At 41.7% G+C, this 14,022-nt stretch overlaps 1 protein-coding gene across 3 annotated transcripts in view; it reads right to left on the bottom strand.

The window, feature by feature from the left end:
* The window catches only part of LOC129836336 (apoptosis-stimulating of p53 protein 2-like), a 50,560-nt gene that overhangs the window by 14,942 nt on the left and 21,596 nt on the right, over positions 1-14,022 (bottom strand). The window contains exons 3-10 of one of the 3 annotated variants that reach the window (XM_055902371.1): positions 13,839-13,952; positions 11,033-11,103; positions 10,376-10,477; positions 3,680-3,854; positions 3,325-3,506; positions 2,850-3,014; positions 2,634-2,675; positions 360-407 (exon numbers count right to left, since the gene is read on the bottom strand). In XM_055902371.1, coding sequence (XP_055758346.1) covers positions 360-407; positions 2,634-2,675; positions 2,850-3,014; positions 3,325-3,506; positions 3,680-3,854; positions 10,376-10,477; positions 11,033-11,103; positions 13,839-13,952 — 899 coding nt within the window. Of the gene's footprint in view, positions 1-359; positions 408-2,633; positions 2,676-2,849; positions 3,015-3,324; positions 3,507-3,679; positions 3,855-10,375; positions 10,478-11,032; positions 11,104-11,222; positions 11,309-13,838; positions 13,953-14,022 lie in introns of those variants that run through there. The other 2 variants (XM_055902373.1, XM_055902372.1) reach the window with 2 other exon arrangements.

The raw sequence follows: 14,022 nt of genomic DNA, 5'->3' as shown, positions 1-14,022 counted from the left end.
ACTACCCCACATAAAGCCTGATCACAACTACCCCACATAAAGCCTGATCAAGTCCAACACTAAAACATTTGGACCAAACCAGCTCGCTGTACTTTCTAACATGGCCAGAGCCTTTATCAGAGTTGATCTGTTTCGGGAAAAACTTCAGCAGCTGTGTGAAACAAGGTCTTTACGCAACAGAGCAGATTAAATAAGTCGTGCCCTTTAAAAACAGATCAAATCAACTGCACTCCGTTACTGGAAACAAAATGTGTGGGGGGGGTGCAGTAAATCCTACTCCTGTTGCTGCTCTGCCAAGTCATGCAGAAGAGATCAGTGTGTGTCTATGTCAGGTCCAGCTCTGTCATCAGTTACTGTACCTGCGGATGAGTGTCTTTAGTAGCCCTCTCCTTACCAGGGAAGCCATTCTTGAGAAACAAAAACACAAAAGGGAACAGCAGTTTGAACACACTGGTAGTCAATCCTCATACAAGTACATAAGTCACTATTGATCAGTTCCTCCCATGTTTAGACAGAGCAAGGCGAGGTGATTCTAGGCTGGCATCTCTCAGGCTAGCCTTTCGAGACCAGTGTGGTTGAAACATGCCTGCCAGGTGACATCATTATGATTCCAGGGAGACTGTCACTAAACCACCTCCTCAGCGAGTCCTGCTCTATTCAGCCTTCAGCTCCTCTGCTTCTATATGTTACACCTTTACACATATCACACCTTTACACATCACACCTTTACACATATCACACTTTTACCTCTTCAGCCGTCTACTTTCTTTATCTTAGCTCTTCCCTTCATCAAACGAGAGAGGTAGACTACTTCAATATTGGATGAAATCCTTTCCCATTTGTGACGTGTGGTTTTCATTTATATAAAAGGATTCAGTATGGATATTAAAGGAAGGATTCAGTATGGATATTAAAGGAAGGATTCAGTATGGATATTAAAGGAAGGATTCAGTATGGATATTAAAGGAAGGATTCATTCCACTACTGTATCATTAATCCAGTGAGTTTTAGCGCGGCAGATCGGAGCGGGATCTAGTGGTATAGAATGGGTTTTGCTTAGTAGACACTTACATCCAGAGGTGCTTACAAAGCAGACCATTTGCTCATAAACAGCTTATATACAGCATTGCACATTATGGCATTCTCTCTGCAAATATATTAACCAGGGCACATTGTGATCACAGTGGCATACAAACATTAAAAGGAAATGTACAACATTTTCAAATTCCTATTCATCATCTCCAGCACCACCCGAACATCAACATAAGTGAAAGTGGCTGGTGTCTATGTTTGAAGTCAAAAGGAAACAGGTAGATAAGTGTTTCTGATGACACCATTCGGCAACACTTAGGACAATCTGGTGGGCATCATGTGATTTTAACCAACTATGAGTAGTCAAAGCTTAGTAGCAGGTCGCCTAGTGGTTAGAGCGTTGGGCCAGTAATCGAAAGGTTGCTGGATCGAATCCCTGAGCTGACAAGGTAAAAATCTGTTGTTCTGCCACTGAACAAGGCAGTTAAACCCACTGTTCCCCGGTAGTCTGTCATCGTAAATAAGAAATTTAATTTTTTATTTTCATCATCTGGTGAGCATGTTTTAGAAAATAGAAACCTGCCATTGTCACAGTATATGTTGATGTTGAGGTGGTGCTGGAGATGAATATAAAGTAGAAAAACTTTAGATATGTCCCGTTAAAATGATAAAACTTGGATTAGTAAGCATAAAGTTACCTAAATGGAGAGATGCATCTCAACTCCACACATTAAGTTAGTTTCAAAATGAAAGAAAAGGGTGTCAGAATCAATAAGACCACCAAATCACCAGGGATTGTCTATTCGTTTGACAGAGGTTTGGTTTTTCTATTAAAATACCTCTGATCGAGAATAGATTTTGCCAACCACGTGTAACATGTGAAATGATAAATCGTGCCTGTGATTCAGTAACACAGTTTCAGTGCCAGAGCAAATCCTCCACAACCTCAACCACTCTTGAGTTTCCATTTTGCAAACACTCCTCACCCGTACATGTTGTTCTTGTCTACTTATAGCTACAGCACATCTCACATGTCCTAACAATTTCCTCACAAAATCGTTCAAAGACAGAACCGAGTATGTTTACATAGATTATGAAAGTGCCATGGAAACCACAGAAGTCAAAAACAACTCGGAGGAAGAGGGGTAGAGAGATAACACAGACAGTGATGTCAGAGCTCAGGCCTGATACCATCTCCACTGGCATTCCTGTCTGCCTGCCTGTGCTCTAGTCTCCAGTCCTCTCCTGGAGTTGTTTTGCCAAGCTGGGCTGAAGAGAGGGAGTGTTGAGTGTAAACTGAGATAGCAAATCAACTCTGTGACATCAACTCCTTCAATCCTGATCTTTGGGAGCCATCAGGTGTGCAGGCTTTTGCTCCAGCCAGGCACTAAAATAACTGAATCAGTTGTTATAGTAGTGGGCTGGGGGTAAAGTTCCCCACTCTGTGAGTCCAAGGGACTAGGATTGAAGAATGCTGAATAGACAAGAGATAGAACAAGTGAACTGTGGAAGGAGAGATCAGATGGTATTTCAGTCCTGTAAGACAGTGATTTGTTTGTCAGTGCAGAAAGGCAGTGAGAGACAGTGTTGAGGAGTCTTACTTTTTTGATAGGGGCCGGCTCTGAGGGCCAAGGCATCTGTGGCTTTTAGAGGTAAACAGAGATACAGTGTGTTTATACTCTCCAGCCCCTAGGGGGCGCTCAGGTTATCACTTTTGATGGGGTATGCTTCACTATGTAAATATTTCCATTTCTTTGACCAAGTCTTGAGATGTCAAAGTAAGTGTTCTGCATTCGTGTGTGTGTGTGTGCACTCACCGGCAGGTTCTCTTTCTGCTGCAGAGCGGCCTTCTTCTTCCAGAGGCGGTCTCGGAGCTCACTAACGCGTTTGTCCATAGAGGCCACCTCCATGTTGCGCTTGTTCAGACTGTCTCTCTGATGCTGCAGCTTGGCATTCTGCTCCTGGTTAAGCTTGTTACGCAGCTAGAGGGGACAAAATATGACATGCCAGAGAGCTGAACTAGGATGGAGGACAGGGTAGAGGACATATGAGGCTTTGAACTAGTGGTTCTGACAGCTCAGTTGATTAGTTAGGTCACAGTGGTAGGCATATTTAAGGGTTTGAGTCTCACATGAGCAACATGCTAAACGTATGTGATTTGAAAATATAGACATGGGTCAAATTGCACGCATATGTAAAATACTTTCAAACAATTGTGCTCCTGGGATTGAGTTTTCCAGGTACAATGGAATTGTCAATAGTCCCAAAAGTGCAAACTCGAAGCATACACACCTGCAGCTCCTTGTAGAGGTGGTCCAGTTCAGCCACAGAGCTCTGGTTGTCTTTGAAGCCGTCCATCTTGCCATTCTTGAGCATCTCCAGCTGTCTGTTGAGCTCCTCAACCTTGGACACAGCCACCACCAGCTCTCTCTGCTTCTGTTGGAACAGACCATTCATCTGCTCTATCTCCTCCACTACAGAGAGAGAGAGAGACGGAGAAAGAGAAAGATACACGCAAGATACGCACACACAGGTTAGAACCAATTGATTAGTCAGTCATCCAACACAAATCCACCAATCAATTCACCACTCAATCAATCAACCGAACAACCAATTCCTTGCCCATTCATTGCAACATTGTGCTCACCCAGCTTGCCGTTGCTGAGGCGTTTCTGCTCCACGTGGCCCTTGAGGGCCCGGACCTTCTTGAGCCTGGTCTCCTGGTTCTCCACGTTCTCCCTGAGACGCTGCAGCTTGTCCTGGTCTGATGCCTGCTGCTGCTGCCTCTCCTCCTGCTGCTTCAGGTAGTGCAGGCGCTGCTCCTAAAGAGGGAGAGAGGAGAGGGGTAGGGGAGAAAGAAAACGGGATGGTTACGGAGCCCTGCTTGCTTCAGAAACCACCAATGCACAGAGTGATTAACCATAATTTCATAGACTGCATAATGGATTATTTTAACAGGCCAATGTGACAGGAATCTCCTAAAACAGTGTCTTTATTAAGCTCCCTTACATTTGATCTGTGGTGATGGGACGGCATGTTTATATGGCTGCTATCTCAGGGCTACATTCCGAAGCCTGTTGTGCTATCCTCTGGCTTCCCCTGACAAACACAGTTAGGATGAGCAAAGACAGACAGGCAGCACAGGTGGGCACGCAGCGTGGAACCAACTGTGTTGATCCAAGCAAAGGCAGAACAGGAAGAAAAAAAACTCTGTTTTTTCTCAGTTTGGCTGAGAAAAGAGAGACTGCAAGAGAGAGAGAGCAGACAGGTCTCTCTTGAAACAAGAGCATTGATCTCCATGAAACTTGAGCCTTGATAAATAAATGTAAGCAAAAAAAATATACCAGTGGAAACAGACTACGGTTCAAGATGCCTCAGCAGCTACAGACCCCTCGAGGGAAAGGAACCCATCAAATCAACCAAACTGGATTGCGTCAGCCTATTGCCCTCATCCAGCCAATACATCTTCCTTATCTGAAAAAAAGTCCTTTGTTTGAAGCATGGTTATAGTGATTGATGACCAGAATCACATGTTAATGAGATGGGGAAAACACAACTCAAAGGCTTACTGCACTACATCCTACAATAATGTTCTGTCATGACGTGGCCCTTTCTGGGTATAGATCATGGCTTCTCACTCTCTCCTACACCCAGGTTCTGTTATCTGAGGTCGTAAATTCCTGGCGGAGACTCTCTCCCCCTTTTCATGTAGGATGGAGAGAGAGAGTTTGACAGTAGAACAAAGGAACTCCCGCCAAATTCTACTACATTCCAGAATTTGAGACTGGAACAATATCCATGTTTTGGAGAATGTGTAAACGGTCGGTGGAGAAGCCAGCTATGACACGGTCCGTTTTGTTTCATGTTTGTGACCTCATGAAAGACAACACAGTCACATTACCCTAACTATGTTTATATAGGTGCCTCCGTTATGAGGTTTGCATCTAATTATTGAATCAAATGAATGAGTAAATATTGAACTATTTGTGAAATTATGTAATGTGATGTTACACCTTTAATGTGAAAGAATTGTAATTCCCTTTAAAGTTGAATTAAGTCATTGACCTGCCCCCGTGAGCACAGACATGATCAAGCATCATAGAACCACCTTTCATATTGTTACGAATAAAAGCTTCTCCTAAGAAAATCCTCTTCAGACCACGCGTACTTCGGTGTAAACTGCAGTGGCACAGGTGTGAGTACCAAGACTGAGCAAACCCACAGCGTGAGCTGTGATTGCGAATAGTTTAGACTTCCTAACCATACCACGTGGAACATTGGCTACACGCCTGGAAATAATTAAACTCAGACAATCCATCCCTACAGAATAAGAGCAAATCTTAGATACTAATTAATAGTCTGCAGCTAGAAATTCTGGAAACCTGGGATGCGAAGACAGACAACCGCCGAAACATCTATTCTATGAGAACATTTCTGGATGGTACTCTGAAGTAACCATTCTAACCACGAAAGACTTTGATCTTCAGGCAGGCAGGCAGAGACACAGACAGACAGACCGACCGACAGAGACAGACAGAGACAGACTCTCCAGCAGACGGATTCCAACAGAAAAAAATCACGACACATGTGCATAAATATATATATTGCTTGCAATTATTCCCGAATGAGTGAGCGTTCATGTGCCAAGGATTAGCATTTAAATTAATATAATTATAGTAGTATAGTGTGTAGTAATCCCTTTTGTCTTTCCCGCTCTTGCTTGGTCCACACCCACTTCCCTTTGTCCATCAAGCCGTCATATCGGCTTAGCCCACTAGGCAATCTTCCATATCATTTGTTAGTAACAGATCTACTGTTTGTTTGTTTATGCATTTCTGTGATTATTTAGCTAGTTAGTAAATAAATGATTAAGCCAATTGGTGTATGGAGGATTTATAGTAAAGGCTGTGTTCGTGCAGATAACCAACAATTTACGACGTTTGGAATGAGACTGACGTAAATAATAATTAATTAATAAGAACACTAATTGATCAGATATTAGGAAAATTGTAACTTTGTAATCTGAATATTTTCCTTGGTGCCCCAACTTCCTAGTTAATTACATTTACATGAATACTTTAATCACGTAATAATAATAATTACAGTTAATTGATTTGATAAAATAACAGTCTTCACTTTTAATGATGCCAAAGACACGACAGTTTTTGCATGTGCCACAATTCATCTGTGCCACAATTCATCTACACAACTATCCCTCATTGTACACCTCATGTGTGTAGTGCCGAGCGATTAGTGCTCTTTGAGGTCTGTTCATTTTCGGTTTGATTATTAAAAAATAATCTGTTTAAATTTTGGTTTTGATTATTTTATACACTATGCATTATGTGGGTTGAATGCTGCAACACAGAATAAAACAAATAATAAAAAGACCCAAAATGGTAGTGACTGCCCATTACTGTTTATCACTTATTTATTTACATTACTTAAACATATTTCAGTTGTGTATATGTGAGACTCATTTCAGGAGACTAGGCGTATGTCGCGCGTCACTACTTCAAAGGAGCGCCATTTAAAAGTTTTATTAATTTTTGGGGCAGAAATGCCTTCTGGAACATTTGAACTTTCATGTGCCTTAATAACAAACTTGTATGCCATCTGTAAATAGGAATAAAATTGTTAAAATAACGAGCCTAGTTGGTTTAGCCAAGAAAAAAGGCAGCAACATTCACGCTAACCATGATTGGCTGAACATGAGTTCGGAATGGTCTGCCATGTAGCACCTTCTGTCTATATTATGAGCTGATCGGTATGTGTAGGTAATCATTTCTAACGTGCTGTTTTGAAAGATATCACATAGTAGAACTGCACACGTGTTGCTCTCCACTTTCTGGAGGACTGAGTTTTGAAATCAGTGGAATTAGAGTATGATAGCTCAGGAGATGAAGGAAATTCTGGTGTTTGATTGCAAATATGCAGACAGAGTGGAAAAGAGAACACACAGAAGGCTGTTGTATAAAACACCTGTTTCCGGATTACATCTTCAAACTAAGGTAACCATGACATCCATGACAGAGAGGGAGAAGCGTCCATCCATTTATACGGGTAAGAGAGTCTAGCTAGCTACATATTCAGATATCACACGTTTCTAATTCTGCCAGAAAGTATTATTCATTTCAAGTTAAAGTGTACTGTTAGCTAGCTAGCTAACGTTAGCTGGCTGGCTAGCTAGCTAACGTCACGTGTATAATCTCTGTAGTAATATTATGCATCTCTCAGAGCCATTTGCATTGCTAGTTATAGCCTAATGTTAGCTAGATAACATAAAAACTGGTTGGTTAGCTACCTGCAGAATCATGCAGGGTAGTAACGTTATGAGTTGGGATTATGGTTAATTGTTTGGTTAGCTACCTACATGTCTAAACAAAAAAAGACTCCACTATGCAAGACACTATTTCAATAGAATGTGACTGCGACAACTGTTGATTGACGTAGCTGGTAAATTCGCTCTGGCCATCTACTCCGATTTCAGATCACTCGTCTGTGTGCCAGAGTACAAAATAATTTACGAATGCTCAAAACCCGTTAAATATGTCTGATGTCAGTAAACGTTGACAAAAAAGCGTAATTCAATAGCTCTGCTAGGGCGAGTAAAATGGTTAGAGTGAGCTGTTCTCTCATTTGTGTCTGGAAGTAGCTGGCAAGCTACCCTACATTAGTCAGTTAGCCTGGGTGCTTGACTGCTGCTGTTAGGTCAGAATGCTCGGATCAACCCCACTCCTCGGCCAGAGCATCCAGCGTGCTCTCTGATTGCGCCGAGAGCGATTTACGAATGGACAATCTGACAATGCTCTGAGTTTACCAATGCCCAGAGCACACTCTGGCACTCCAGATTACATTTACCAACACACCTGTAGTATAAGCCAGCCTTTAGTCTTGAAATCTTTGGTTGTTTCGTACATAGCCTCACAAGTAAATCCTTAAAAGAGATGGGTGGGGCTAAAGCTTAAGATGGTGTGAGTGTTGGACCAGTAACCGAAAGGTTGCTGGATCAAATTGCCGAACTGACAAGCTAAAAATATGTCGTTCTGCCCTTGAACAAGGCAGTTAACTCGCTGTTCACCAGTAGGCTGTCATTGCAAATAAGAATTTGTTCTTAACTGACTTGCCTAGTTAAATAAAAAGGTTACAACGATGCTGAATGGGTGTAGACAAAGAAGAACTCTCCCCTGTAGGTACCAAAATATTCAAGGGCCATTTTCTCAAAAGTGAGGTTACAAGTTAATCAACTTTCCCATTGTTCCTCTACTTTTATCCAATGTAAAAAACACAATTTCAAATGTTGCTACATAAGACCGAATCGAGCCGGTCGGTCACATATTACATTTGTTTTATTTGATAACTATTATTTAATTCAAAGTCCTCTATATAGAGCTGCTGCCTATGCTGTCTGACAAAGTCACTATTTGTGTAGTTCTTCAAAGTAAATACGGCATACTTTTATGACTGCTGAATATTAACTAACAATCACTTATTTTCAGGTAGCGATACCTCGAGAAGCAACAGCTGCTCTGTATATCACCTCACGATCACACATTCTTCTCTCTTCTGTAGCAGTTGTAAAAGAAACCCAGACCGGGCAATAGATGCACAATGGATTATGGTCATTGTACACTGAACAAAAATATAAACAGAAAATGTAAAGTGTTTGTCCCCTGTTTTATGTGCTGAAACAAAAGATCTCAGAAATGTTCCATTAGCACAAAAAGAGCATTTCTCTAAACTTTAGTGGACAAATTGGTTAACATCCCTGTTTGTGAGCATTTCTGTTTTGCCAAGATAATCCATCCCCCTGACAGGTGTGGAAAATCAAGAAGCTGATTAAACAACATGATCATTAAACAGGTGCACCTTGTGCTGGGGACAATAAAAGGCCACTCTAAAATGTGCAGTTTTGTCACACAACACAATGCCACATATCTCAAGTTGAGGGAGCGTGCAATTGGCATGCTGACTTCAGGAATGTCCACCATAGCTGCTGCCAGGGAATTGAATGCAAATTTCTTTACTATAAGCCGCCTCCAACGTCATTTTAGAGAATTTGGCAGTACGTCCAACCGGCCTCACAACCCCAGATCACGTGTATGGCGTCGGTTTGCAGATGTCAACGATGTGAACAGAGTGCCCCATTGTGGCGGTGGGGTTATGGAATGGGCAGGCATAAGTTACGGACAACGAACACAATTGCATTTTATCAATAGCAATTTGAACGCACAGAGATATTGTAACGAGATCCTGAGGCCCATTGTTGTGCCAGTCATCCGCCGCCATCACCTCATCTTTTAGCATGATAATGCAAGGGCCCATGTCGCAAGGATATGTACACAATACCTGGAAGCTGAAAATGTCCCAGTTCTTCCATGGCCTGCAAAATCACCAGATATGTCACCCATTGAGCATGTTTGGGATGCTCTGGATCAGCGTGTACGACAGCGTGTTCCAGTTCCCGCCAATATCCAGCAACTTCGCACAGCCATTGAAGAGGAGTGGGACAACATTCCACAGGCCACAATCATCAACATGCAAAGCAGATGTGTCGTAATGGTGGTCACATCAGATACTGAATGGTTTTCTGATCCACGCCACTACCTATTTTTGAGGTATCTGTGACTAACAGATGCATCTGTATTCCCAGTCATGTGAAATCCACAGATCAGGGCCTAATACATTTATTTCAATTGACTGATTTCCTTATATGAAGTGTAACTCAGTCAAATCTATGAAATTGTCCGGTTTATATTTTTGTTCAGTACAGTTAATTACCACATTTTATGCGCTAAACTATGTAGAATATTGGCCCGTTGGAAACTACAACTATTGGCCCGTTGGAAAACATACAAAACGGAATTCAAATAATTGAACCAACGTCAGTCAATTAGTTGTTTAAAAAACAAAAAATATCCGACATTTCAGTTAATCGCTCAGCACTACCTGTGTGTTTCCGCTCCTGTGTATCACCTTCACCCTTAAGTCACCCACTCAAGACCACTACATCAACAGGGTTATCTTGCAATCTCTTTCTATTCCATAAAATATTTTTATCTCCTTGATAACTCACCTTCTGTGCTCCTTGCCTCCACTTTTCTCCATCACTTTGTCCTCGCCTTTAATCTTCCCCTCTCTCATCCCCCCTCGTCTCTGTTTTCCATCCTCTCCATTTATTTCCATCACTTTACCTGCACTCTTTCATCTCCCGCTCACTTTGTCTCGCTCTTAGCAACTCCCTCTCGCTTTCATCCCACCCCCTCACCCCCTCGCTTTCTTTTTTCCTCCATGTCTCATCTCCTCCTTTCCACTGCCCCCCTCTATCTTTCTACCTTGTTACCTTGGAGGCGAGGAGATGTTGCTTTGCGTCTATCTGCTGCTGCTGTCTGGCAGCCATCTCCTGCAGCTCAGCCAGAGTCATGTCCATCCGTGGGGCCGACACCTGCGCAGGGTACAACAAGGAGAGACGGTCAGACACACACACAAAAAAAGATTTGGCAAAGTAAGACATACATACATATTGTACATATACAAACACATCATCTCTCACTCCAAGGCAAATGTTGTGTGTTTTGTATCTGTGTCAAGACAGGCCTGAAGCTAAGTAGGACAAGTACAGTCTCTGCATGTGGGTAAATAGCACACACTCGTGTTCAAATATGGGGACGTTTTCTGCGTCATTGGTGACACAGGAGTAACTGAACTCGTTTTCTCCCTTTCTCCTTCTACTTCTCTTCTGAAGCTTTAGATGTTACAGGTTTAAAAGTTTACTAATAGAAAGAGCAGCAGAGGAAATGGTAAAACAAGTTAAAAAGAGCTAGATCAATGAGTCACAACAATTCAGAGGGAAAGTTAATGTTTGATTAATTGACTAATCCAATGACTCATAGGACAGGAAATGCAGAGGGGGTTCAGCAATCAGCAATGTAGCAACTATACTACACAGTGACTGAATGAAAAACAGAGTTTGTCTAAAGTCACTGGTTTCTGAACTCACCCCGTTCTCAATCCGTCTATCCCAGGTGTTCTTCACCCCGTTCCTCTTGGAGTCTGATCCTCGTGAGCCACCTGAAACACACATCCAAAACCTCAGTCAAAAACAGTCAGAGAGAAGAGTAAAGCAGAAAAAGTTTTCCTGACTAACATTAAAAGCCACCAAGCCTGTTAGGAAACTAGGAGAAACTCACGCAAAGTGTTCATTGGATCAAAAGCTGATATGAGTGAAGCAAACGTCTCTCGCCCTTATATACACCACACACTGACACACCACATACAGTACACACCTACATACGTTCTGCAATAGGCTCCTTCGGATGGAGGGGAGGAGTCACAAGCAGGTTACACAAACACAGACGGGCTAGCGTTAGCGACGAGCTAAGCCACTCAGCCAGCACAAAGACATCAGTGTCGCCCAGAGACCGGTCATAATCTCAGGATTTACTACAGTGCCCTGGGTCTCTGAGGGGCTGATCATTGACTGTGTGTGTATTTGTGTCTGTGTGTTGAGGGTGTCTTAGGGAGCCAGTGGAACTGATTTCATCCCTCGAGCACCGGCCTGTGACCAAGCAACTTACATAATAGTTTTGGACAAAATCTGCTACAAACATTGGCTAGGCCTGGAGGACTACTCAGGGGCACAATAACATGCTAAGCTAACTAACTCATAATTAGCCTATAAGGTAATGCTATGACAAATTAACTGAATAGCCTACTTAGCTAACTTAATAGTGATGGGGAGAACTATGTTTTGATAGTTATATATCGCAATATTATTTTTGGACAATATTATATTAATACATTGATTTGTAAAAATAACAAATAAATAAACCCTTGAATGAGTAGGTATTATTTTATATATCATGTAGTAACCAAAAAAGTGTTCAACAACAATATAAAACAGATTCTTCAAAGGAGCAACCCTTTGCCTTGATGCCAAGAGTGTGCAAAGGTGTCATCAAGGCAAAGGGTGGCTACTTTGAAGAATCTCAAATATATTTTTATTTGTTTAACACTTTTTTTGGTTACAACATGATTCCATGTGTTATTTCATAGTTTTGATGTCTTCACTGTTATTCTACAATGTAGAAAGTAGTAAAAATAAAGAAAAACCCTTGAATGAGTAGGTGTGTCCAAACTTTTGACTGGTACTGTGTGTGTGTTTGTGTGTATATATAGGGGAGGAGACAGGTTAAATAATTATTTTTAAGCCCTAAGACAATTGTGTACCATTCAGAGGATGAATGGGCAAGAACGGGGTACGGTAGTAGGTGCCAGGTGCACTGGTTTGAGTGTGTCAAGAACTGCAAAACTGCTGGGTTTTTCACGCTCAACAGTTTCCCATGTGCATCAATAAATGGTCCACCACCCAAAGGACATCCAGCCAACTTGACACAACTGTGGGAAGCATTGGAGTCAACATGGGCCAGCATCCCTGTGGAATGCTTTTGACCCTTTGTAGAGTCCATGCCCTGATGAATTGAGGCTGTTCTGAGGGCAAAAGGGGGTGCAACTCAATATTAGGAAGGTATTCCTAATGTTTTGTACACTCATTGCGTGTGTGTGTGTGTGTGTGTGTGTGTGTGTGTGTGTGTGTGTGTGTGTGTGTGTGTGTGTATATGTATGTATATGTGTGTGTGTGTGTATATATATATATATATATATATATATATATATATATATATATATATATATATATATATATATATATATATATATATATATATATATATATATATATATATATACACACACATATATATATATATATACATACACACACACACACACACACACACACACACACACACACACACACACACACACACACACACACAATGAGTGTACAAAACATATATAAATAAACTGATTATGTATAAATAAATTCCATATATATATATAAATAAACTGATTTTCACATGATTTCCCTTGTCTCTTTGCAGCAGACATAGTAAGCAATATGTTTGGAACATCAAATTGCAATACATACAGCATCGTGAGAATCGCAGTAAATATCGTATCGGCACCTAAGTATTGTGATAATATCGTATTGTGAGGTCCCTGGCAATTCCTACCACTATAACTTAATATAGTCTATATAGTTAGCTAGCTAAGCTTTATGAGAAAGAAGAGAAAACACTGCTTAGCTAGCTAACTGTACCACAAGGCTAACTAACTCTGTGGAAAGAACACAATGCTAAGCTAATCAATTTTAGTCCATCACAAGGCAACTAACTACGAAGACATGACCTCAGAACAAACAAGCTAACTGTGCGGGAAAACAAGTGCAGGCTAAGATGGCCAGAAAGGAAAACTACCATCTAATCCCAGATACAAGCTGTGAAGGGTAGAGGGTTTAGGAATTATGCAACGAGGGACAGGGGATCCACATCGCCTCGTGGACAAAAAAAATCTCTGAAGAAAAATAAAGTAGTAACAACCTTATAGGGATGTGATTTGAACATCCCTTCACAGTGACAGCCCTAGAGCATTATGCTTATTAGGCTTGTCTGGAATTTGAAGTCTTGTAATAGAAATCCATAGGCATTCGAGGATCAAGGGGGTCTTAGGCTTCTGTTGCTCAATCCCTGTCCTATGGGGAGGGAGGGCTGTCTGGGTTTCTACTTTCTAACAACTTGTTACGTAATTGATTACATCGCTGTGTCTGAGATTGTCTTTACACTGTCTGATGTATGTACAGTTCATATGAGGAAATCAGTCAATTGAAATGAATTCAAAATGTATCTGTGTGGTGTGCTTGTGTTCTTCTGTTCGCACTTTGTCCTGTCAGGTCATTGGGAACTCACAAGATTCTCTGCTGGGCGCTCGGTCATGGCGCAGGTAGAAGCGCACCTCTGCCCTGTGCTGCCCCCAATGCTGGAGCACGTCCAGCATCCGTTCCCCGACTCCTATAGGTCGCTCTGATGAGGGGGGGGGGGGGGGGGGGGGGGGTTAAATAGAGAACACACACAGGTTTAGAGAACAGAAGCA

This window comes from Salvelinus fontinalis, chromosome 37 (assembly GCF_029448725.1).
Source record: "Salvelinus fontinalis isolate EN_2023a chromosome 37, ASM2944872v1, whole genome shotgun sequence".
NCBI classification, from domain to species: domain Eukaryota; kingdom Metazoa; phylum Chordata; class Actinopteri; order Salmoniformes; family Salmonidae; genus Salvelinus; species Salvelinus fontinalis.
Note: the sequence above shows the minus strand (reverse complement) of the source record. Positions and strands in the feature narration are given on the sequence as shown.